At 39.4% G+C, this 25,459-nt stretch overlaps 1 protein-coding gene across 1 annotated transcript in view; it reads right to left on the reverse strand.

The window, feature by feature from the left end:
* Atg2 (Autophagy-related 2) overlaps positions 1 to 25,459 on the reverse strand; it is a 412,975-nt gene that overhangs the window by 369,950 nt on the left and 17,566 nt on the right. Inside the window, exons 2-3 of the mRNA XM_067136531.2 lie at positions 18,458 to 18,626; positions 1,516 to 1,671 (exon numbers count right to left, since the gene is read on the reverse strand). Of these exons, the coding sequence (XP_066992632.2) occupies positions 1,516 to 1,671; positions 18,458 to 18,626 (325 nt within the window). The remainder of the gene's footprint in view (positions 1 to 1,515; positions 1,672 to 18,457; positions 18,627 to 25,459) is intronic.

Consider the following 25,459-nt stretch of genomic DNA (forward strand, 5'->3'; position numbering starts at 1 on the left):
ATCTTACCACCTTGGGTCAGTACTTTCGCAAATGGAGATTACAACCGAATCCAAATAAAAGTGAAGTTACATGTTTTCACCTTAGCAATAAAATGGCCAATCATGAACTGAAGGTTCAGTTTGAGAACACTTGTCTTGCCCACAACAGATATCCACAATATCTAGGGATTACTCTTGACAGAATTCTGTCCTTCAAGAAACATCTTCAGAATACGGCTGCTAAGTTACGATCAAGAAACAACATCTTACAGAAGCTGTGTGGAACCACCTGGGGATCATTAGCATCTACCCTTCGGTCTTCAGCTCTTGTGTACTCTGCTGCAGAATACTGCTCATCGATATGGCTGAACAGCAATCACACCAAATTAATTGACCCTCAGCTGAATCACACTATGCACATGATATCAGGGACAATTAGATCTACTCCCACTTTCTGGCCACCTGTTGTATCCCATATTCCACCACCTCACCTCCGTCAAGAAAATGCTCTCCTACGAGATTATCAGAAAATAACTAACAACAGTCAGTTGCCAATCCATGGTGACATGAATGATGCTCTTATTAACAGACTAAAATCTAGATACCCACCTGTTAGAACAGCCAGAAACCTAGCAGACGCTAATTTTAATCTGCTTCAGGCCTGGAAACAAGTATGGATATCCAGTGCTCCATCAGAATATCACTATCTACCATGGCTGAAAAACAAACCAGAAGGTTTTGATCTTCCACGGAAGACCTGAACAACTATCAACAAGATTCGGACTGGCCATGGCAGATGTGGCAACTCCCTCCATAAATGGGGAATACTTAATTTGGCAGCGTGCAGTTGTGGTGCTGTGAAGCAAACAGTTCGGCACATTGTGGAGCAGTGTCCTCTAACTGCCTACCAGGGAAACCCAAGAGACTTTTTTCGGCTCTCACCCTTGTGTGTTGACTATGTAAATAATTTAAACCTGTAAATACTCCAAACTGTAAATGTTATGTATTATATGTAATGTGATGCGTTAGCCATATGTTAAATAATAATAATAACCCTCTATATTTTCTACATTCACTTCAGAGAGATGCTGGCACCATACCCAATTTAAAATCCAGAATTTCAAATGGCTACAAGCACAAATCTTTTACAGACACTACATGATCGCAAGTTATTAAAGAACTTATATGCACATTTCTAAAATATATCAACAAGGAGATGGTGGTATAATTATACTCTAGTGCATTATCTTAATTACAGTGTTTAAGGGAGAAAATGTCAACAACACATACACTTCTAATTTTAATGTGATGCAATCTTGTGATTATAATCCATAGGACCAATAGTGTTGGAATCCAGTTCAGAGGGACATAATTTTTCAATCAGAAAAATCTCACCTGGATTATTCCAACAACACACACCTTCATGAAAATAGTAATGATTTAACAAGGTTATCCATATACCCAAAAAATAGGAAATACAACATTTTCTACATAAGTGCTCCTAACAATGGTGATAAATGAAGTCAGAAAACCTACTTGAATCAATAGTTTGAGCAAATAATTCTAGTCCTTCAAGAGGTTGTGAAGTTTCAGCTTCCTTTCCATCACTTGTTGCGCCTTGCTTTAAACATTCTTCAGCCAGCTGCATGGAGCTGGTCATACTGCTCCACATGGACTCAAACATTGATGCTCCTGACAAAAGATAAGGTATATTAAATCAAAATGATAAATAGTAGCAACACTCTTGGTGATACTATTACAAATTTTTTTTAAAGTAAAAAATTGGCAAATCACTATTCAAAATTATGACTCATATAACAAGAAATGTAAGTAGCATGTTCACATCCTTCCCTTCTCAGTACTAATCAGCAGACTAACTGAAGAAACACTCTTGTTACTATTCTGGTTCAACACTACAAACAAATGATAACTTGAATCCAGCTCATGCATATTTGGGAATATAACACTTTACGAGACACACTAAAGTTATTTCTAATGTTAACTATCGTCAGAGATTCCTTTTTCTTCCTGCTGTTTCACATCGCACTAACTCACACAGGGTTTTAGTGAAGATGGGAAAGGAAACAGCAAAGAAAAAGAAGCGGGACACACAGGATTGCAGAGCGTACTATGCTAGAATATCCCTTTCAAATCACTGTATACACCAACATTATGTAGATAAAAATGACAGGTGTTTAGTCATAAGATTAAAAAACAGAGATTATTTATTCACAGCCATAACATTATAGCGACTGTGAGTTCCTACAATCAATCAATACTCTAAAGGCTAATGCCTTGACGATGCAACCACTCTCTTCTTTCATTTGCTGTTTGTTTCAGTTCCATGTAATTGTCACAACTACCGGGCGAGTTGGCCGTGCGCGTAGAGGCGCGCGGCTGTGAGCTTGCATCCGAGAGATAGTAGGTTCGAATCCCACTATCGGCAGCCCTGAAGATGGTTTTCCGTGGTTTCCCATTTTCACACCAGGCAAATGCTGGGACTGTACCTTAATTAAGGCCACGGCCGCTTCCCTCCAACTCCTAGGCCTTTCCCATCCCATCGTCGCCATAAGACCTATCTGTGTCGGTGCGACGTAAAGCCCCTAGCAAAAAAAAATTGTCACAACCTAACCTCTTCTTGATGTCGTCCAAATACTTCATCCTAGGTCTTCCTCTTCTTTTCTTTCCCAGCACTTTCCCTTCAAGAATGTTAGTGATGAAAGTGTTGTGTCTGATGACATGTCCAATAAATTTTAATTTCCTGTTTTCCATTTCCTTTAATAATCTTCTCTCTTCTTCAACTTCCCTTAAGATTTCCAGGTTGGTTTTTCTTTCCGTCCAGCTGATTCTGGACATTTTCTGCCATATCCACATTTCAGCAGCTTCAAGTTGATTCCTTTCTAATTTACCCAGAGTCCAACTCTCACTTCCATACTGCAGTGTACTCCTTACAAATAATTTTGCAAAGGAATTTCTGACATCTATATTCATGTGTGTGCTGGTTAAAATGTTTCTCTTAGTCAGAAATGCCTGTTTTGCCAAAGCTACTCTTCCCTTTACTTCCACGAAGCATCTATTATCCTCTATCATCATACTACCAAGATAACAGAATTGTTTCACCTGATCAATTCTGATGTCATCAATTTTTATATTGGTTTTAATTTCTTCCATATTTTTTCTGTACTACCATTTGTTTCTTTTTCCATTTGTTTACTTTTAATTTCCATAGTTTAAGAGTGTCTGAGAGGACTTGCAGCATTCTATTCATTTTTTTCCGAGTCTGCAATTAATATGATGTCATCTGCAAATCTGATACAATGTATCCTTTCACCATTCACTTTTATTCTCTTTGTTTTCTCCTTCATGATCCAAATAGATTTCTCAATGAACATATTAAATAAATACAGTGATAGCGGACAACCTTGTCTAACTCCTTTTCTAATCCTGGCCATTTCTTCTACCTGATTGATGATTATTTTTGTGCTTTGGTTCAGATACAGTTGATTAATCATTCTTCTATCTTTCCAGTCCACTCCTATTTTCCTCATAGTTCCAAACAGTAGTTCCCCATTCACATTGTCAAAAGCTTTTTCTAAGTCAATGAAGGTAAGATAAGTTGTTCTATTAATTTCCATCCTTCTCTCCAATAACATGCATAAAGCCAGAATTGCTTCTCTTGTTCCTCTGCCTTTTCTAAATCCAAATTGGTCTTCTCCAACATACTTATCTACTTTTCCTTTTATTCTGTTCTTAACCATGTTAATGACAATAATGAGTATCTTGGAGGCATGTGTTAATATTGATAGTGCTCTATATTTGGTGCAGTCAACTGCCCTTCCTATTTTAGGTATGGTAATGGTTCTGCATTGTGTGAAGTCTTCTGGGTGCTCCAGCTTCAGGTATTCTAGCCTAAATTTACATTGACAATTTGGAAAAGCTTAAGATAATCAACAACATTGAAGGAATCTTTTGGGTTAGATATGTCAATCATGTTTTTGCAATAATCGACGAACAAATTAATAGTGGTTTGATTTTAGAGCAACTCAATTCAAGACTGACTTACTTGTCGGCGCTACAGTCCATGTAGGTCCTTGGCCCCCTTAATCACCTGCCTCCATTCGTCCTGGTCCTCGGCTTTCCTTCTCCAACATTTAACTCCCATCTTTCTAAGGTCATCCTCAACATCACCAATCCACCTCTTCCTGGACCTTCCTCTCCTCCTCCTTCTGGTTTTCCTATAAAGACTTTTTTGACAGTACTGGTTTCTGCCATTCTCTGAACATGACCAGCCCACCTAATTCTTCCCTGCTTAATTTTAACAACAATATCTGGCTGGCCAAACAATCCTTGCAGCTCTGCATTTGTCCTCATTCTCCATCCATGCTGATCTCTAACTGCTCCAAATACCTTTATCAATATCTTCCTTTCCCACCGTAACAGCCACTGTTCTTCTCTAGTAGTCATCACCCAGCATTCTGAGCCATACATCACTGTAGGTCTCAGTACTGTTGTGTATATTTTTATGACATTCTTGGATTTAAACATATTTTGCAAGGTGTAAAAGCATCGGTTCCCACTTGTTCCCATTCAGCACCTTTTCAACTAAAAACATCTCTGACAGATCCTGTTCCACTCTCACCTTGCATACTGTTGTTTTCAAGGTCATTTCTGTCAACCTAACCAATTTCCTCAGGATTCCAAACTCTCTCATAATTTTATAAATTTTGCCTCTATCTAGACTGTCGTATGCCTGTTTAAGATCAACAAACAGCTTCTCCAGTAACTTTCGCAATATAAAAATCTGATCCAGTGTAGAGCGATTTGTTCTAAAACCTGCTTGGTAATGCCATCCGTGGTTCCAGTCTAGAGGCTAATATCTTACTGAAAACCTTGTAAGTTCCATCCAGCAAAGTAATCCTTCAGTAATTTCTGCATACTGCCTTATCTCCTTCCTTATGTACTGGACATATTATGCCCAATGTCCAATCCTTGGGCATTTCCTCCTTCATCCAAACCTCCTTTATCAACTCATGAACAGCCTTATCTACTCCTTCTCCCCCATCAGTTCTGTCTCCGTCCCATCTTCACCTGGGGCTTTCTTATTCTTTAATGCTTTAATTGCTATCCTGACCTCTTCTAAATCTGGCTGCTCTATTAACTCTTCATTCAATTCTCCTTCTTCCCCATCATCACTGATGTTTTCCTCTTCTCTATCATCCTCATTATTTCCATTGAGTACCTTGTAAAAATACTCCTGCCACCTTTTGAGCACTTTGCTTTTGTCACCGATGAGGTTTCTATCCTCATCGTTAAAAAAACAGCTCTTGGTTGAAATCCTCTCTTAAGACCTTTTGTTCTCTCATAAAACTTTCGTACCACATTTCTATCCTCCATTTCATCCAGTTCTTCGATTCTCTTTCTCTCAAAAGCTCTCTTTTTGGATCTACATATCTTGTTGGCTCTTCTCCGCTTCTCTCTGTACTCTTCCACAGCTTGACTTGTCCTCCTTTGAAACATTCTTTTCCTAGCTTCATTCATCTCTTGAATTAATGTTAAGCATTCTTCATCAAACGATTCTGCTCTCTCTACATGTTCCTTCTTCCCCAAAGTATCATCTGCAACTTCACTGAGAGTTTTTCTCAGTATCTCCCACTTACTTTCCACTTCTCCTTTCTCCCATAAATCCTTTCTTATTTCCAAAGATTCTGCTATTTTCTTCTTGAATTTCACTTGCAAATCCTTGTTCTTAGACCCTCTACATTAGGCTTTGTCTTTCTTCTTACTTTTTCCGTCCTTGCTGAGTCTATTTTTTGTCTGTATTTTATTCTTACAAGATAATGGTCTGAATCAGCATCACCACCTCTACAACTTCTAACATCCATGATATCGGATGCATGCCGCCTGTCTATGATAACATGGTCTATTTGATTTTTTGTTACACCATCTGGTGATATCCATGTCTCCTTCTTCATGTCTTTCCACGGGTGCCAAGCACTTTGGATTATCATCTGCTTCCCACTCGCAAAGTCAGTAAGTCTCAAACCATAATCATTACTGACTTTGTGTATCTTTTTTCCCTACTATTGTGTTTATAAACTTTTTCTCTTCCAATCTTTGCATTTAGATCTCCAAGGATCATTTTCACATCATGTCTTTGAACTCTGTTAATTTCATCCTCCAATTTGGTGTAAAATGCATCTTTTTTCCTGCTCTTCTGTAGGGGCATACACACAAAACATTGTAACATTGAAGAATTTTTCTCAAAGTCTCAAAGAGCACATCCTATCGTTGATTGCAGTAAAGTTGATCACGCTTTGCTTTACAGACTTTTGTATGCGGAATCCTGTGCCATTACTGCCTTCTTCTCCTCCACTGTACATCAGGATATGCTGACCAGACATTATCATCCCTTGCCCCATCCATCTTAGTTCCTGCAATGCTGCTATTTTCACTCCATACTTATCCAGTTCATTCCTTAATTCCTTCAAATTGCCAGATCCCTTTAATGTCCTTAGGCCCTATATTCCACGTTGCTACTATGATATCATTTTTCCTTCTTAAGCCGTTTTTCTGGCTGGGTCATCACCAAGTTATCCGCATTTCTTGTAGTATGTCTTAAGGTATCCGTAACATTTGTCTTTTTACAAGGCAGGGGAATTAACCCTACGCCCGACCTCCAACCTGGAGGACCAGGGTATCACTCTTAGCCTAGATCATCACCTTAGACCTGTCCAGCTTGGGTGGCCCTACCAGGAGCTTGTGCTCCCACCGGCATAGCTGTAAGGATCATTTGAACATGCAAACCTCCAAACACCCAGAAAAATGTATATTGCCTCTGTCAAGGTGGTGATACCTTCGGGAGGACTCAACTCAAGACACCACTTCATAAAATGTACATTAACATCCGAGGTCAACAATTCATTAAATTATTTAGACATTACCATAACCAGAAATAACAAACTTTCCTTCGACATTTTTAGGAAGCCAACACTGACTATTAATATTATAAAGCAAGATTCTCTCCATCCTGGATATCAACAATGAGCACTTCCTTTAGTCGGATCCATAGAGCATTCAATATCCCTTTGTCCAATAAAGATTTCAAAAAAGATCATTCAATAGCTGCCAGCAATAGTTTTAAAAGAAGTTTTATAGATAAAATTATCAACAAAGTAAAAAAAAACACCTACTACGCTTATTAGAGACTCTAAGAAAAAAGAAATTTTGTTACTTTTAAGTTAATGAAAATACTTTTCAAATTACTAACATATTCAAAAAACAAAAAAAATTGCAATATGGCATTTAAAACTACCAACACAAATTCTGCTTTGTTTCACAATTCACACAGTATTATTATTATTATTATTATTATTATTATTATTAATAATAACAACAACAATAATACAAAATTTTTGAACTCTGGATTCTACAGGTTAAAGTGCACAGATTGCGAAGCTATCTACATTGGTCAGATGGGAAGAAGTTTTATCACCCTTTACTGGAATACACTAATGCTAAAAAGCATACCAAATACTCAGCTAGGAGAATTCATATAACAGAATGTAATCACTCCATTTCTTCAATAAATCAATGTATGTTTATTTTACGTGTGATTAATAAAGGCATTTTGAATATATTCGGAAATATCTACATTAATATTTATCAGGGAAATAATCCAAATATTAATGAACTAAAAGATAAACCTTTTTGAAATAATTGCAAAAATATCTACTCCAATGAACAATACCATCCCAACGTACATACACGCACTTCTCTCCTCTCAGCCATACTCCCCATGCCCCCCTCCTTCATCACACCAAACACATACTGCTTGCCAGAGCGTAACAGCTGTTTCCAGTCCTATGCAAGCCTGCCAGTTATCAAGGAAATCAAGCGGGGGAGTGAGTACTCAAACACACTCTCTTTTAACATTACATTACTTCACTTTTCTTTAAGGCAACCGGCCTAATTCTTTCCTTCTAGACCTTTTCTACATGCATCAACAATCTGCCTAAAATCAGAGTAATAGGCGTTCTTTCCCCATCTTAAAGAATATTTAAAAATTATTCTTAAAGGAGTTCCTCCCAATGTTCTACTCTTAGGAACTACACGACATTACTCCTCGGAACATTCTGCTGTATTTATTTGAAATTGTTCCAGTTTTTACAACCATAGCTTGCAAGAACTACCTCCAATACCAAAAACTAGATTTTTTACTTCCTCTTCATCTTCTTGTACCATATCCTCATTGGATGTCAGCTGTCATCAGGGTGATTTGCTTCTTGTTCAAAGCAACTCGGAAAAGAGTGAGGATACCGAGCCCATACCATTCTCGCAGATTCCATAGCCAAGATATTCTCCTTTGACCCTACTTCTCCTTCCTTAAATTTTACTTTGTAAAGATGAAGGTGTCAAGTACTCAAGTTTCTTCTTTTTGATGTTGTGTATGACCTCCAGCTCTTTGTTCAGGCGTTGGAGTACGTCAGTGTTACGTATTCTGTCACATCCCACTCTGATGAGTCTAGTGTCAGTCCTAAGACGAAACGCTGGTTAATAGAGCAAACGCCTGAAAAACCTTACATCTGATCTGTTTTTGATAAGCTCTACTGGTGAAAAATATCTAATTTCCTGCATGGGAACTAGAATTTTCCATTCAGAATTGCTAGGCGGGCAATAATTCCATTGTGGAGTTTTATTTCCCGTATGCAGTTATCAGACTGTGCCTCTTAAATAGGCTTCTGATAAGTTCACCTGCATACACCCCAGCGTCAGTGGGTAGGGACTGACACATCCTACTCTGATGAGTTTAGTGTCAGTCCTAAGACGAAACGCTGGTTAATAGAGCAAACGCCTGAAAAGCCTTACATCTGATCTGTTTTTGACAAGCTCTATTGGTGAAAAATATCTCATTCCCTCCATGGGAACTAGAATTTTCCATTAGAAATTGCTAGGTGGGCAATAATTCCATTGTGGAGTTTTATCTCCCGTATGCAGTTATCAGACTGTGCCTCTTAAATGGACTTCTGATAAGTTCACCTGCATACACCCCAGCGTCAGTGGATAGGGTCTGATACATCCCACTCTGATGAGTCTAGTGTCAGTCCTAAGACAAAACGCTGGTTAATACAGCAAACGCCTGAAAAGCCTTACATCTGATCTGTATTCTGTCAACCCATCAACCCATGATAATTCTGAGCAGGCATCGGTAGCACCACATCTCAAATGATCAAAGTTTTTTTTTTTGCTAGGGGTTTAATTAAAGTACAGCCCCAGCATTTGCCTGGTGTGAAAATGGGAAACCACGGAAAACCATCTTCAGGCTGCCGATAGTGGGATTCGAACCTACTATCTCCCGGATGCAAGATCAAAGTTTCTTGGTGGTGTTGTCCGTTATGGTCCAAGTCTCAACACCATAAAATAAGACAGAAAATACACGACACCATTGCTGGGAGAAATACAAATAACCTTAGATATGCAGATGACACCACCCGAGGGCAGAAATTGAAGAAGAGCTAAATAACCTCCTACTTAAGGTGAAAGAAGAAAGTACAAAGGCTGGGCTAATGTTGAATACATTGAACACCCAGAAGGAGTGGTGCTACATTAATGCAAATGAACATGCAGGACGAGTGTTCAGTTGTGATTCGACGATTACACTTTCAGGTCCCTCTGACCGCAAGTTTGGACAACAATCAATACAGGATGTGCCCACCACGAGCTGCAATACATTGATGAATTCGTCTAGGCATGGAGTCAATAAGGCCCTGGATCGCTTCCTGAGGAATTGTGGCCCATGCTTGCTGCACTGCAGGGATCATTAGCAATGTTCGCCATCATAGGGACAACCACTGGATTGAGTACCCTATCAACGTACTGTCGAGCAGTCGTAGTGCCCACAACAAGTACTAATTGTGATTTCATATTAAAGCCAATAGCTCCCCAGACCATAATGCTTGGTGTTGGCCCTGTGTGCCTCTCGACAATAAGATCTGGGCGGCCCCTCTCCCCGGTACGCCGGCACACACACGATTCCGACGATCACTGCGGGCAAGACAGAAGCGCGATTCATCACTAAAGACGACAACCCTATGCCATTCGTCGACCTACGTCAATCTTTCTTGACACCAGGCCAGTCTTACATGTCGCTGTTGTGGGGTCAATGGAACACCTTCTGCAGGGACACGGGCTCATAAGCCAGCTGCATGCAGGCATTTACAAACTGTTTGTTGTGTAACGTGGGGTGCCACAGCTGCTCGAATTTGCGCTGCTGTTGCATGGGGTTCCATCCGGACCATCCGAATGATGCGGCGATCCTCCCTCACAGTTGTCCGTCGCACTGGGCCTGTGCCAAGTCTACGACTGTGGGTACCTTCATTTGACCACTGCTGCCATACACGTTGTACCGTAGATGCCTGTCGGCCAACACGTGCAGCGGCAGTCCTTAGCGATAATCCAGCCTCACACAGCCCAATTATCCGAGCCCTCCGAGCGACAGTTGTTGATAGCGTGCTCTTCTCTGTCGTCGAGGCATGTTTGACGAGGAACACTTCACTGCACAGACTGCAAGTCAACTACGCTACACCATAGTCTGCATACTGGAGTTGATTCCTCCGTGACCAATCACGTGGGGAGACCTGTAGCAACAATCCAATGGGTCTGAAACTTTGTTCGTTTACATACTTACATGGCATCGTTCCATATCTTGAAAATCAACACAAACAACCAATGCCTTCATGGTGTTGCAATTTCCAATTTCTTAAGTGTATCAAGAAAACGAAAATCATAGCATTTAAACCTATCATTTCATATCAAACAGAGAGAAAAACAATGGAGTTAGTTTCCAGTTTCATCTATCTGGGCTCCAAGATCTCTGCTGATGGTGACTGCTTGCTCGTTAGCAGAAAGGCAATGGCCAATCTCAACAGTGTTTTCAAAAGTAGAGACAATTTTAATAAAAATAAGTAAAGTAAAAGCTATGGTTTTCCTAGCTGCAACATTTTAAAGTGAGATCTGGACAATAAGAAAGGCTGTGTTGAAGAATAGATGCTTTCAAACTACAGTTTTGGAGCAAACTCCTTAGTGTTTCATGGACAGCAAAGAGATCTAATAAGCCAATATTACAGGAAATCAACTCAGGCTGCTCCTTGGAAGGACAAACACTGAAGCAAAACTGAAGTACTTTAGTCATATTATGAGAAAATGTGATTCACTGGGAAAGATCGTAATGTTAGGGAAGACGGATGGTAAAAGGAGAAGAGGTTGGCAATGAATGAATGAATGAACGATTGATGGCATCAAGGAAGTCATGGATCTCAATCTAGGAAAAAAGCAAAAGCAAAGCCATCTCCATACAGCCATCCCAAGCTGAAAAAACTTCAGGAAACAGTACAGGACACAAGGAAATTGTACAATTTGATCCAAGGAGTCATAGAGAGTCAAAATCGACTAACCTACTAGCACATGCTATGAGGTAAATTTAAGTATTTCATAGTAGTAGGAAATTGCTAAATTTTGCTTCAAACAGTCCACCACAGTATGAATCACGTCCTCATCATTATCAAATGCTAGCAAGGCATGCCTTCATCTTTGGATACAGGTAAAAATCTGCCAATTTTAATTCTGAATTGTAGGGTGGGTGCAGTTTCCCAATGAAATTTCTTGGCAGTGAAAGGCTGAGTGACATCATAGAGAACAACAATTCTGCAGGACATCTTGCCTCTGCAGCAGTTCCGAACATCCGAGTGGAGATGCCCAAAAGTAGCACAGTATGGCTGAACGCTATGTTTCAAGGCATGAATTTGATGAGTAAGATTCCATTCTGAAATTCCACTGTGTTTGGAAAATTGTTTTGAAGCTTATCATACTCCCTTTAACTACTGAAAAAAAAAAGTCTAAGCATGTGACATTTTATATTTTATTTCATACTAAGGCAGGTTTTGTATGTTTTCATTCTTCAAAATAATATGGAAAATGGAAATTTATGATACTGTAGTTATTTATGGCACTCAACTTATATCTACAAAAAAAAAAAAAAAAAAAAAAAGGTATTGTACCACTGGAAACCTTTATCAGTGTTGTAAACCAGTTAGATACCTACCAGATGGCTACAATGCATCATGTGGGTGAGTCAGTATATGTATTAATTAACTCTTGAATGATATTGATTCTTTCATGGATGACATCAAATGTTTGAATCATGGGCCCCGAATTAATCATCTCCATTTCACATATTCATTCCACAGCATCGCAATTCATACAAAAACCTCACTTTCAGCCCTTGTAATGTAAAACTAGGGTTAAAACTTCTTAAGCATATGCTAAGTAAGAATAATATTCCTCAAAGTATGTTGTAGAAAATAACTTCATTCAAAATAATTCCTCATACAGGGTGGCGCACGAAATGTCATACACTGGAAATTGTTTATAGAAAATGTAATATACAACATATTGAATACAAAATGGCGTTACAACATTCACTGACATGTGCATGGTTAGTCCGTGTACAGGCCATGTTCAATATGTACACCTTTTCGGTGTACAACAGCTTCGAGACGAACCCGCATGTTCACGATCACTCTACGACACAAGTCCTCACTCAACCCTCGGAAGAAAGTCACAATGGCCCCTTGCAATTGCTGTACATTTACTGGTTTATGGCGGTAGATTGTCTCCTTCAAATATCCCCACAGGAAGAAGTCGCAGGGATTGAGATCGGGGCTATGCGGTGGCCAGATTGAGCCGCTCTGAAAACACTCGGGATATCGATGGGACATTACACGGGGCCCGAAATGTTCATTCAGGAAGTCCAGAACAACATTTGCTGTGTGCAGACGAATTCCATCTTGAATGAACCATTGTGTCTCTATTGGTAGTCGTGATGCAAAGAGTTTTGGAAAGAAACTGTTTGTTAACATGTCCAAGTAACGCGCACTATTGACTGTGTTGAAAAAGATTGGCCCAATAATTCCCTGACTGGAAATTGCAGCCCACACACACACTTTCACACCATGACTTTCAACCTCGTGCACAATAGCAGGCCGTTCTTTCACCCAAAACCGGACATTCTGTTTGTTCACTGCATCATTGAGATAGACGTGTACCTCATCACTGAACCATGTGTTGTGCAATACGGGATCACCTTCTGCAATAGTCCACACAGCAAACTGTACCCGCCGTTGCTTGTCAAGCGCCGTTAGTTTATGACCTGTTGCCATTTTGTATGGAAACACGTCAAGGTCAGACCGCAGTATTCTCTGAATTGAACGACAAGAGATGCCCAGCTGAACACATGCAGTTCTGGTGGATTTGAAGGTGCTCCGACCCACAACCGCTCTCACAACAGCAACATTCTCCGGTAAGCGGACCATCTTGAGGCGAGGCCGTTTTTTCTCCAGTATGTTGCCTTCTATTTCAAATTGCCTGGCCTGTCTGTATACAGTCTGCCGACAAGGAGCCCACCGAGTACGGAAATGAACACAAAACCTTTCCTGGGTCCGAGCTACGCTCTTTGTTTCCACATAAAACAACACTATCTTCACGCGTCAATCTCCCTTTGTCCGCCATACTGTATAACTGGCAGCCGGTACGCATGCGAGACATGTAGTGCTGCCTGTCGGATCACGCATGAAATAAGGTTTCTGTTCACGAAAGGACATGGTTGTGAGCCCCGTTTACACATTTTATAAAACATTTCCGATGTATGACATTCCGTGTATAAGGCACTTTCAGTTTTCTAAATAAGTGTCTACCTCATGGGATTAAAATGGACTTTTTTCCTTTTATCTCTGTTTTGCAAAAGTACATTTTACCAGAGTGTGATGAGGAACTTGATCTGGAAGAAGGAAGATTCTAGAACGTGTAGAGGTGACGTGTAAGATATTATCCAGACCAACGAGATGAAATTTTTTTAAAGTCTGATGGAAAAAACAAGAAAGGACAGGGTAAGAAATGAGAATGGAAGGAAGGAAGGAAGGAAGGAAGGGAGGGAGGAAATATGAGTAGAAAGGCTTTCTGACAAAACAGAGTGAAATAAACCGGTATAGTTTGGACATGTTATGAGGATGGAAGAGAAAAGGATACTAAAGTGGATGATGGGTGCTACTATTGACTATGATGATTGGACTTGATCAAGAACAACACAAAACTGCCAAAACATTAAATAATTTACTCCATTTTCTGAGAAAATACTAAACTGACAAAGAAGGAAAGGTTTTGCTGTTACTGCACTCTTCATTACAAACATACTCTTTAGACACAAGTTTACTAAGCCTGAAGGGTTTTCTATAAGTAGCCTGTACATTGCATAGCCTACAACGAATAATTGTCCAAACTGTGTACCACTTCTTCTTCAATAATTTGAGAACATGTCATTATAGCACATCCACCCATAATATTAGAACAGATTTCAAAGAAAAAGAAGATAAGAGAACTGATAACAGTCTACATTGCAAAAGAAAGAATAGATTGCAAAGGGAAGATCAAGAATAAAATGAAAGAAAAGGCTAATTTCTTACCTACATCCCACACGCAGTTACAAAGCAAGCATTGAACTGTGCATATGCCACATTTGCACAACACATGCTCCATTGTGTGTACTGTGACAAACAGCAGGGATTGCTACCATGTAGGCTTGTGTGCAGCCCCAAAATGATAATTTTTGGACATAAATAAATAAAAGACCAATTACCTAGGTAAACAGCATTTTGAATTATTTACAGAGGTACCCAATAAAAGGATACAATCAGTGCAAAAATAATTAAAGTAAACCAGTTAGAACACATTCTTCTTCAGGTGTCATGAAAGATCCCTCAGATATTGGTGGTCACTACAGTGTATGTGCAAAATATGTTGGGCACTCTGGATGCTCGTCCATTCTTTGATGTCATTTGGCCACGAGTTTCTTCTACGTCCAATTCTATGACAACCTTATCTTGAAGAGTTTCATTGGTGTTATATATTATCATCCAATAATTCTGTACTGGTCCAACTCCTTGGTTGGTCAACGTACCGGCCTTTTGTTCAGAGGTCCCCCAGGTTTGATTCCCGGTTGGGGATTTTAATCGCGCCTGGTTAACTCCTCTGACTTGGGGACTGGGTGTTTGTATTTGTCCCAAAACATTCCTTTTCATACTCACACAAACCATCACAGAAACACACAATAGTGATAACATCCCTCCACATAGGCTTGGCATTACGAAGGGCATTCAGCTGTAAAACACGGCTAAATCCCAATGTGGAACACAGTTCGCAACCATGACCCCACTAGGGTGTGGGATAATCAAAAAATGAAGAATTCTGTGATGGAATCAAAGTTCTCTTTGTCTACGAGCTATAATAATTCTGCTGGAAGTACGTCAGGTCTAAAACCTTTTCTGGTTATTGCAACTGAAACTGAATGTTATACTTCTGACTCAGAGATTTTAGGATCTTCAGTGCATTTAACATCAGTCAGTATTTCATTCCTATTGTCACTGAAAAGGTTGTTCATGTTGGCTTTCCATTCTTCTCTTATTCCTTGTTCTTCCACAAGAGGTTTTCCAGAGCTATCAATTACAGTCAGAGGTATTTGCGTTCTGTATAGGCCTCTTCCTGATACTTTTTTCACTCTTTTATGTATAACAATGCACCGTGACGATTGTTTAATTCTTCCATTTCACTACACTTCTCAAACATCCATTGCTGTTTAGCTATTTTAATTTCCTTTCTTATTTGTTTAAACATTGTTACATTAGATCTATGATTTCTTGTATTGTGCAACATTTTTCTTTTTCCTCTTTTATGGTGTATGATGGTGTCCAGATAAGTATAACAAACTTGATTTGACACTGTTTTTAAGCAATTCCAATGATCTTGAATGCTAGGTTCGATACTGTTAATTTAACATAGCTCGCTTGTTAAGTCCTCATTTAACCAATTCTTTAACGGTGAGGTCTTTCAATTACATGACATCTACCGACATCTTATGAGAATCTCGGCAGATTAATTTTAAATTCAATCTCATACTGGTAACCACCAGATTATAGTTGAAAATAATGTCAGCACCAGGATAATCAACAACTCGCATAATCAAGTTCTGAAATAATTTGTTTCATAGGATGTAGTCAATCTGGTTCCCGACAGGTTCATTACATTCAAGAGGCAAACTCCAGGTACATAGTCCGTTTAGGTAATTTGAATTATGTATTAGTTATAACCAAACTATTTTCTTGACAGAATTCATAATGCCTATCTTCTCTCTTGTTGCTTATCCCTACGCCCTAATCTCCAACCAGATCCAAAAGACAGCCCAGTCCAATTCTGGCATTGAAATCACCCAGGATTAGTGTTAAGTTAACATTTTTCACTATTTCACAGACACTTTGTAAAGATTCATAAAAGCCTTAACATCACCTTTCAGCAGTAGGGGCATAAATAGTTGAAGCAACATTACTCTGTCTGAAACTGGTGAAAAGAAGGATATATTTTGTGTACTCTGAGGAAACAAATATTTCAACACCTCTTTGGTGTTGCCCTTCAGCACTAACATCACCAGAATAATACCAATATGGAAGGATAGAAAAGTCCCAGATGATTGGAAAAAGGGAATAATAATACCTCTCTTCAAAAAAGGAAGCCGGAAGAACTGTAGCAATTATAGAGGGATCACTTTATTGTCCCATGGTTTGAAAATATTTGAGAAAATACTTGAAAAAAGGCTAAGGAAAATAATAGAACCACAACTACAGGAAGAACAATATGGATTCAGAGAACACCGATCAACTACCGATCTCATATTTGCACTTAGAATACTGTTAGAAAAGCATTGGGAGAAGGGCAAAGACTTAACACTAGTGTTTTTGGACCTCGAAAAAGCATTTGATAGTGTTCCAAGGAAGACTATATGGGAATGTTTAAGAAAGAAGAATGTACCCAAAAAGCTTATTCAGAAAGTTAAAATGCTTTACGAAGACTGCTGCAGTTGCGTACAGATAGGAAACGGTAATTCTGATTGGTTCCAAACCACTAAAGGAGTGCAACAAGGCAGTACCCTTTCACCATTACTTTTTATCACTGTCATGGATGAAGTCACGAAAGAAATTAAGCAGAAGAACAATATGGACATCAATGCATTTGCATTTGCAGATGATGTAGTAATTTGGGAAAATACAGAGAAGGAAGTCCAAGAGAGGCTGAACACCTGGAGTGAACATTTGAAAGCACACGGATTAAAAATAAATAAATGGAAAACTGTTACCATGTCTGTCAACAGGCAGAAGAAGAAAGGAAAAATAATGCTGGAAGGTACACAACTGGAAACAGTAGACCAATATAAATATCTTGGGTGCATCATTTCAAGTGATAACAGAATACAGCATGAGATTAACAACCGCATTCAAAAATCAGCTCAGTTTTACCATCAAGTTCGGAACCTCCTCTGTAACGAACAAGTTCCCTTAAGATCAAAGCAGATTCTATTCCAATCATACTTCACCCCCATAATAACATATGGCCTAGAAACCTGCACAACAACCCAACAAGTGGACAGCAAACTACAAGCCGCAGAAATGAAGTTCCTACGAACTATGGTACAGAAGACAAAAAGGGACAGGGTAAGGAATGAAAGAATAAGGGAGCAAGCTGGTGTGTACCCATCCCTGAATGAAAAAGTGACAAGGGCCCGTTTGAAATGGTTTGGCCATGTCAAACGAATGGACGATGGAAGGACAGCAAAACAATGGCTACACACAGTCGTGGCCGGAAAACGACCGGTAGGAAGACCTAGGAAGAGGTGGCTGGACCAAGTGAAAGAGGACATAGGAACAAGAGGAATCAGCTGGGATGTCGTCTTGAGAGAAGAGTGGTACATGGACAGACAGAAGTGGAGAGTGCTCGTAAACCACACCCGGGCAACTGGAGTGGAAAACTGATGATGATGATGACCAGAATGATATTGGCAAATTTCTAATCCTAGCCAGTGAACTTCACTTATACCTAGTATGCTGACTTTCAATCTTTTCATCTCTTTTGCAGCACTGTCCAGTTTTCTGGCTGCATACAGACTTCAAACAATCCAAGTGTCTAATCGCAGTTTTAATTTAATCATACTCAAAGGTGAGGCGGGGAGGGGTTCTTTGCATTCTTTGTCTATTTAAAGGCTGCTCAGGACTAGCAGCCAGTTCCTTAAGCCTCTATTTATAGTGATATCAGGAATAACTTTCACTAGGGTGCTTTCCCGCTGCCGCCCCTAACATGGGATACAGACACTGTTTGCAACCGATCATCCTACAATCGACTCTACGCATGTAATTTAGGTCGCGAGTTGTTTCCAATCACTCCTAACCTAGAGAACAGACTATGAATATCTTCTAGCCTCTCCTCTGGAAATTAGACTCTGGTTAAGAGATGTGGGCACTTCCTCCGTACAATAAATGTTAATTATTTCAACACAAATAACCTTTATTAAAATACAGAAAATAATCTTAATGAAAATTATACTTACCACTATCAGCCCGTTGCTTTGGTTGAATTGTCAGGACAAGACCAGATACTTCCACATAGCTGGAGTCACTAAGCAGGGATGCCCAGGGAATGGAAACAGACATCTCCAGTATAAATCCATCAACAAACTCAACAGGCAAGTTCTGCTGCTCTCCCAGCTCATTGAGAGCCTATAACAATAACAAACTCAAATTTAACAGAGGAGCAACAAGGTACCACGTAGCCTAAAGAAAAGAGAGATCAAAGGCCAAGGACATCGAGAACTATGAGTCCAGGAAGTGATAAATAATAACATTGGACAAAAGATACTTCTCAGCACTAGCAGCCAGTTCCTTAAGCCTCTATTTATAGTGATATCAGGAATAACATGTACAACATTCAAAATTTACATGAACTCTGGTTTATTACACAGAAATAAATAATTTGTGTACATGTTGTTGGCAATAGGAGTGAAAACGATTAGTAAAAACGAGTTATCAGAAAGGACAGAAAAAGGGATGGAAAGGAGATATGCAACAAAACAGCTGAAGTTCATGAAGTTACCCTGGCATGGACTTAGAAGAAGTGAAAGTGGCTCAAAGTCTTAAAGCAAACACAAAGCTTTGTGACCAAAATTTCACTGTACATAATTCACAAACTCATCACATCATGTGATACTGATTCTCAGAATTAATGACTGACTTCAGTGATTCTAGATTCTTTATGAACATTGCTGATTATCTTTAGCCTTATCATGGTGAAACAAATAACATAATTTTGTACAGTGACAATTGTACTTACCAAAACTAAAATACAGTATAATTATAGCAAATAGACTTCTGGATATTGCAATACACATTTCAAAGAGTGACAGAAATTTTTCTACAGGAAAGGTATTTATTCGCAGATGAAGTGTCACTAGTGCTGCTCCGTTACCACCTGTGCTGAGGTGAAGCTGAAAAGATGAGAAGTTCATCTTCCTACCGTTTATTGTCAGTGATGATCCAATCAAGTTACACATCATTTTTGTATGATACCAAATGGATGAACCACTCGCTCTTCAGAGATTATTTAGTGTAGAATAAGAAAAAAACTGGACTAAACATGAAAAAGGAAGAGACAAAAAGATAATATTTCTAGTATTTTGCCATCAATATTAATTTTGTATCCAGCTTTCTTATCGTGCACTCCCCACATCAAGACTAAAGATCTGTAAAGATGGTTCCTCAGTGAATAATGAAGCCTGCCCTCCTCATGAAGCTGAGAAACAGAAATGAGTTCATCATCAGAGACTGAGAAGAAATGGATATAGGATAACTAAAACTGATGAAGAGAGACTATCAACTTGAAGATGGCAGTATTTGAAGGTGTGGAGATTATCCTTGTCCTTGTCTTCTCTTCCTCTTTGCTCCCTCTTCCAACACAGACTTGTCATTGTTTCTATCCTACTATGTATTCTTTTTCTTGTTCTTATCTTTCCATATATGAGGGGCTAGTTTTCAGCTAAGGACTGTTTACCAATATTTGTACAACTATCTGTAATCACTGATGAGGCTGTGCATGTGTCAAATTTGTGAACAACCGACAGTTTACAACTTCCACATTAGCGCTGCATTTTCTCAAGTGTCAAACTCTGTTGTGTACAAAATTGCAAGAGAAAACTTCATGAAGCTGCATAACCAATGGTTTTTTAAGATGCTGATGGAGCAACACTAAATAAAAAATGTACCAGTGCTTTAACATTGTTGACATGGTACAATGATGAAAACGATGAATTATTGGACCACATTATCATGGAAGGTAAGACATGGGTGTCTCACATGACACCTGAAATCAAGCAGCAGTAACAATTCATAATGAAATCACGACGACAGCAATATGTGAAATTACTAAGGAGGACTCTTTTTTTTTTTTTTTTTTTTTTACAGTTTGCTTTATGTCACACCGACACAGATAGGTCTTATGGCAATGATGGGAACAGGAGGTTTTATGAAAACAATGGGACAGGAAAGGGCTAGAAGCAGGAAGGAAGTGACTGTGGCCTTGATTAAGTACAGCCCAGCATTTTCCTGGTGTGAAAATGGGAAACCACAAAAAAACATCTTCAAGGACTGCCGACAACGGGGTTCAAACCCACTATCTCACAAATACAAGCTGACAGCTACGTGACCCAAACCACGCAGTCACTTGCTTGGTGCTAACTAACCAAGGAAGACTGGAAAAAAGCTTGTATTCATGTCATGAAAATACAAAAGAAACACTGGCTGAGAAATGGTTTGTTACAGGAAGAAATGGAGATAATTTTAATAAGTGTATGCTTAGAGGACACCTGTAGAAAAGATTCCCAGCAAGAACAAACGTGTGTGGTGATAACAGTGATACAAACATGGATGATGACAGCTCTACTAATACAGCTGATGAAAGAAGGGATGTCCAGCCACTCTCTGCTTAGGGTAAAACGAAACAGCCTACAGCTGTACTCATTTACCAAAAATATTTGTTTTATGTAAAAGGCTTGGCTCAGTAATCACTTTTCAATGAGAATTTCATAATACCTTTAAACATATTTATAAACGGGGTTGGAAATAACAGGTTTTTTTAAGGGGGAAAAACTACTGTTTACCCTATTTGATTTAAAGCAGGTTTAATGTCAATTAAGAGTGTAAATTAATTTAAACCAGTGGTGGCTTCTTACTCACTACATATGGTCAACACAAAGTTACAAAAAGAAGTAAATAAGTTATAACCCTTGCTCAAAATTACATTTTACTGGCAAATTAAATAAATGCCGTCGCAAAATGAAGCATGTCACCGAACAACGCCGTAAAGCACATTTTTAAAAATCAAGTTTGAGTTTATGGCTTAATACTGATGCGCACTGATGTATGAAACACGGTAGGATGTTATTTACAAGTACCTCGTTGCAAGTCTATAAGTTTGATGCCAGGTGGAACACAGTGGAGTCTACAGCATGGCGAGCACAGGAGATGTGTTGAATCCTAGTAGTATAAACACTGAACAGATCAAAAAAACGTGAAGTGAACGTGAGTGAGTGAAAGGAAATTAAGCCCAAAACAATGGGGGATCAGGGGAAGGCATATATAAGTCGAATATTCCTGCTAAACAGCCTCGACAGCAAGTAAGTGGAACAATGCTGTTTGGTTTCTCACGTGATGGTTCCTATGCAGTGGAAATACATGATAGGGGAAGCATCTCTAAACAAACCATTCATACTGACTGAACTAAAATAAAATTATTTTAAGGATTTAAGTGAGGTCAAAGTATCCACAAACAGAGACTATGGCCTATAAATCACGAAGTTTATGTGATTAAAATTGTCCAGTGATGATCCATGCATTGATTGCTCAAGTGTCCCAGAACGTGCGTAAGATATGCTACATTAATCAAGAACAAAGTTGTGTTTTTTTTGCTAGTGGCTTTACGTCGCACCAACACAGATAGGTCTTATGGTGACGAGGACAAGAACAAAGTGACATCAATGAACAGTGTTTCAGCAGGTACCCTGCACAGAATCTTCTTGTCTTATATGAAAGTATATTTCCCACACCAAAGAAAAGAAAAGGATTCATTAGACATGTGCGAGTATCTGACCCCAGAAACAGGAATTCTTAGGAAAATCTCCTCTCTGAAGACTAGCATTGCTGTTTTGACTTGGTGGAGCATTGTAGATATACCTTAATATGGTTGTATACCGTACTTTTATTTTTTATTTGGTTTTCTTGTCAATTTTTAATGACAGTTTAACAGTCCACATGTATCTGAAGATTTCCTTGTTAATAAAAGTGTCTGCTGCTTTTTGGTTTCTTCCTGGGGCAGGTTGGTACAGTACCTTAGTCTTATGGGTATTGATTTTAAAACCTAGTTTTTCATATGCAGTAGAAAATGCATCAAGAATACTCTGCTGAAGTTCCCCCTGAGACTGCAACAATAACTTTAAGAAGTACAGTTTTGTTCTTGGTCCAAACAGGATTCACTCCATTAAAACTTGGCCCATAAACAGCTTTTGTAGCCTTAAAGAACTCATGGGTCTTGTGTGAATCCGTAAGTTACTGAAATTCTTTTGCCTTTGTCTTCTATCATTCCTTTTTCAGAGTGCAGGTTTTTCGTTGCACCTCAGCTTTACTTTCTTGATATTTCTTTTTGACACAGAGTTAATATCACAACACCTAGAGACAAAAGCCTTCCTTTTAGCATCAACAAGACTTTGTATTTCCCAGTCATTTTCATTCAACCCATCCTGATGCTTTTTTAGTTTATAACCCAGAGTTTTAACGGAGACAATATGCACAGTTTCCTTCAACCTCTCCCAGTGCTGCGCTGGGTTAGCTGGATATCCTTGATTTGAGTTCTCAGTTGTTGTTGGAAATTTTTCTTCTTTTCTGGGTCATGCAGACTTAGGGTGTTAATTGAGGGTCTAAGTATTTTCTGCTGTTTTCTCCTGGGGACAATGGCAGGGACATTTTTCACCTTATAAAATTATGATCAGTCCAGCAATCATCAGCTCCAGTCATGGCTCTCGTTATAAACAGGCCTTTTTGATCCTTCTTCTGGAAAATGATGTAGCCTCTCAGATGCCAATGCTTTGATCAAGGGTGTTGCCAGGAAGTTTTAAAATATTTTTTTTGGCAAAATCAGTAGGTCATATTCCACACATTTTGTAAGCAGCATAACTTCACTGGAATTAGATTTTCCAATGCCTTCCTTACCTATAACTGCTTTCCATGAATGATGGCTGCACCCTACACAAGTATTGAAGTCACTCAAAAGGATTATCATGTCACCTCTAGCGATAGCTGAGAGGATTCCATGAAGATCAGGGTAGAACTTTCCTTTTACATTATTGTGTGCATCAAGAGTTGGAGCATATGCACTGATAATTGAAGCCCACACTGATTCTTCACAAGTCAAGTCTTACTGACATGAGTCATTCATCGACGTCAATAAGAAGCTCAGAGAGAATAATGACCAACTCGTTCTTCATGGTGAAGCCTACTCCATGTAGCCTTTTCTCACTTTAAGGTTTTTTCCCCCACAAAAAGGAGTAACCATCTTCATGCTCCTTCAAGCTGCCCTTCATCTGCTCGTCTAGTTTCTGACAACACAACATTATCAATGTTATATCTTCTCAGTTCTCAGGCAATAACAGCAGTATGTCTTTCAGGTCATGCCGGGCTGAGTGGCACATACAGTAGAGGCGCTGGCCTTCTGACCCCAACTTGGCAGGTTTGATCCTGGCTCAGCTCGGTGGTATTTGAAGGTGCTCAAATACATCAGCCTCGTGTCAGTAGATTTATTGGCATGTAAAAGAACTCCTGTGGGAATAATATCCAGCACCTCAGCAACTTCGAAAACCGTAGAAGTAGTTAGTGGGATGTAAAGCAAATAACATTATTATTACTTTCAGGTCATTCATCCAGAGGGTTGTCTAGTAGAGTTTGTATACACCATGAGGCAAAATTATTTGACTGCAAAAGATTAAGCCACTGGATGTGGATCTCCAGTACACGTTTAATGAGGATGACTATGTTGAAGGCACCTTTCCTAGCCTCTACCCCATTAAGGGTGAGTGAGGAGACCCTAAACAGGACTACTCATCTTCCAAATGGTTTTCTTTAATTTTTTTTCCCTTCCTTCTTATTCTTGGCAATCCTACTTTATCTATATATATAAAAAAGAGTGTGGGGATTTACCGGTTACCTCCATCGGGCGCGTCCCATTGGAATTGGGGAAGCTCGCTGGCTCTGCCGCCAGCAGAGTCAGAGGGTAGTAGGGAAATAAAATACCACCGTGAAAAAAAAACTGGTCCCTTGCCAGGGTTACGGCGAAGACTGGTAAATGACCAGAAGCCAGAAAACATATTGAGGCAACCTCTAGGGCTAACAACCCTAGTTGTAAAAGGATGGGTACCCGTCCAAAGCAAGTCAAGTCAAAAAGCATGATGGCACAACATTTCAAGAAACATACCCCAGGGGGTAAATCTTCGGATAAATCCCTCGTTGTGAACGCCACGGCGCACGAGTCTCGTTCGGATTCTGGGGGAGACTCGACATCATGCAAGAGACGAGTCGGAGTGTCTCGGTGTACCCCGAAGAGTCAAAAACTCAGGCCAAAATCTAAAACCTTTCTAGCAACTTTCAACATAAATTCACTTATACAAACTGGCAAGCTGAAAACCCTCACCAAAGCTCTTCACGAAAATCAGATATCCATAATGGCCCTACAGGAAACAAGGTACCCAGATGAAGAGATTTTACAATCCGAAGGCTACCGATTTTTCAAGAGCAAAGCGCAAAGAGGAATCCTCAATGGAGCTGTGATGCTTCGAACCGCGTTTGCTGTTAGAACCAAGATCCTTAAATCGGTTGCAAATTTCGAACCTGTGAATGACAGATTGTCTATACTCACAATTAAATGCGCAAACAAAACCTACGCCCTAGTTAACGCACATGCTCCTACAATCGATAAGAACAAGTCTGATCCAGACGAAGTTGATAATTTCTGGGACCTACTGGATGAAAAATTAAACAAAATCCCCAAACACCATATCAAGCTTCTTTTGGGCGACTTCAATGCCCAACTAGGTCGTGAACAGAAGTACAAGAAAGTTATAGGAAATTACCCTGCTCACAAAAGAACCAATCCCAATGGCAAAAGACTGGTGTCCATTTGCGAAAATCACAACCTGCAGGTCATGTCGACCCACTTTCGCCATCTACCCAGAAAGCAAATGACTTGGCGTTCTCCCGTCCAAGCTCTCGGAGAGTTCCAAATTGATCATGTTGCAATCTCCAGGAGAAACAGCCCTGAGATTATGAATGTCAAGGTAAAGAAAGGCATCAATATGGCCTCAGATCATTATATGTCTCTTATCAAATTCAAACCAATTCCCGCAAACACACGGAAGACAACCAAACAGATCACACGCTTTGACAATGATAAACTTCGGCAAAGGGTCGAGGAGTTCCAGGAGAAGGCTAGACCAAATGACTGTGACTTTAACAAC

Source organism: Anabrus simplex, chromosome 1 (assembly GCF_040414725.1).
Source record: "Anabrus simplex isolate iqAnaSimp1 chromosome 1, ASM4041472v1, whole genome shotgun sequence".
NCBI lineage: Eukaryota > Metazoa > Arthropoda > Insecta > Orthoptera > Tettigoniidae > Anabrus > Anabrus simplex.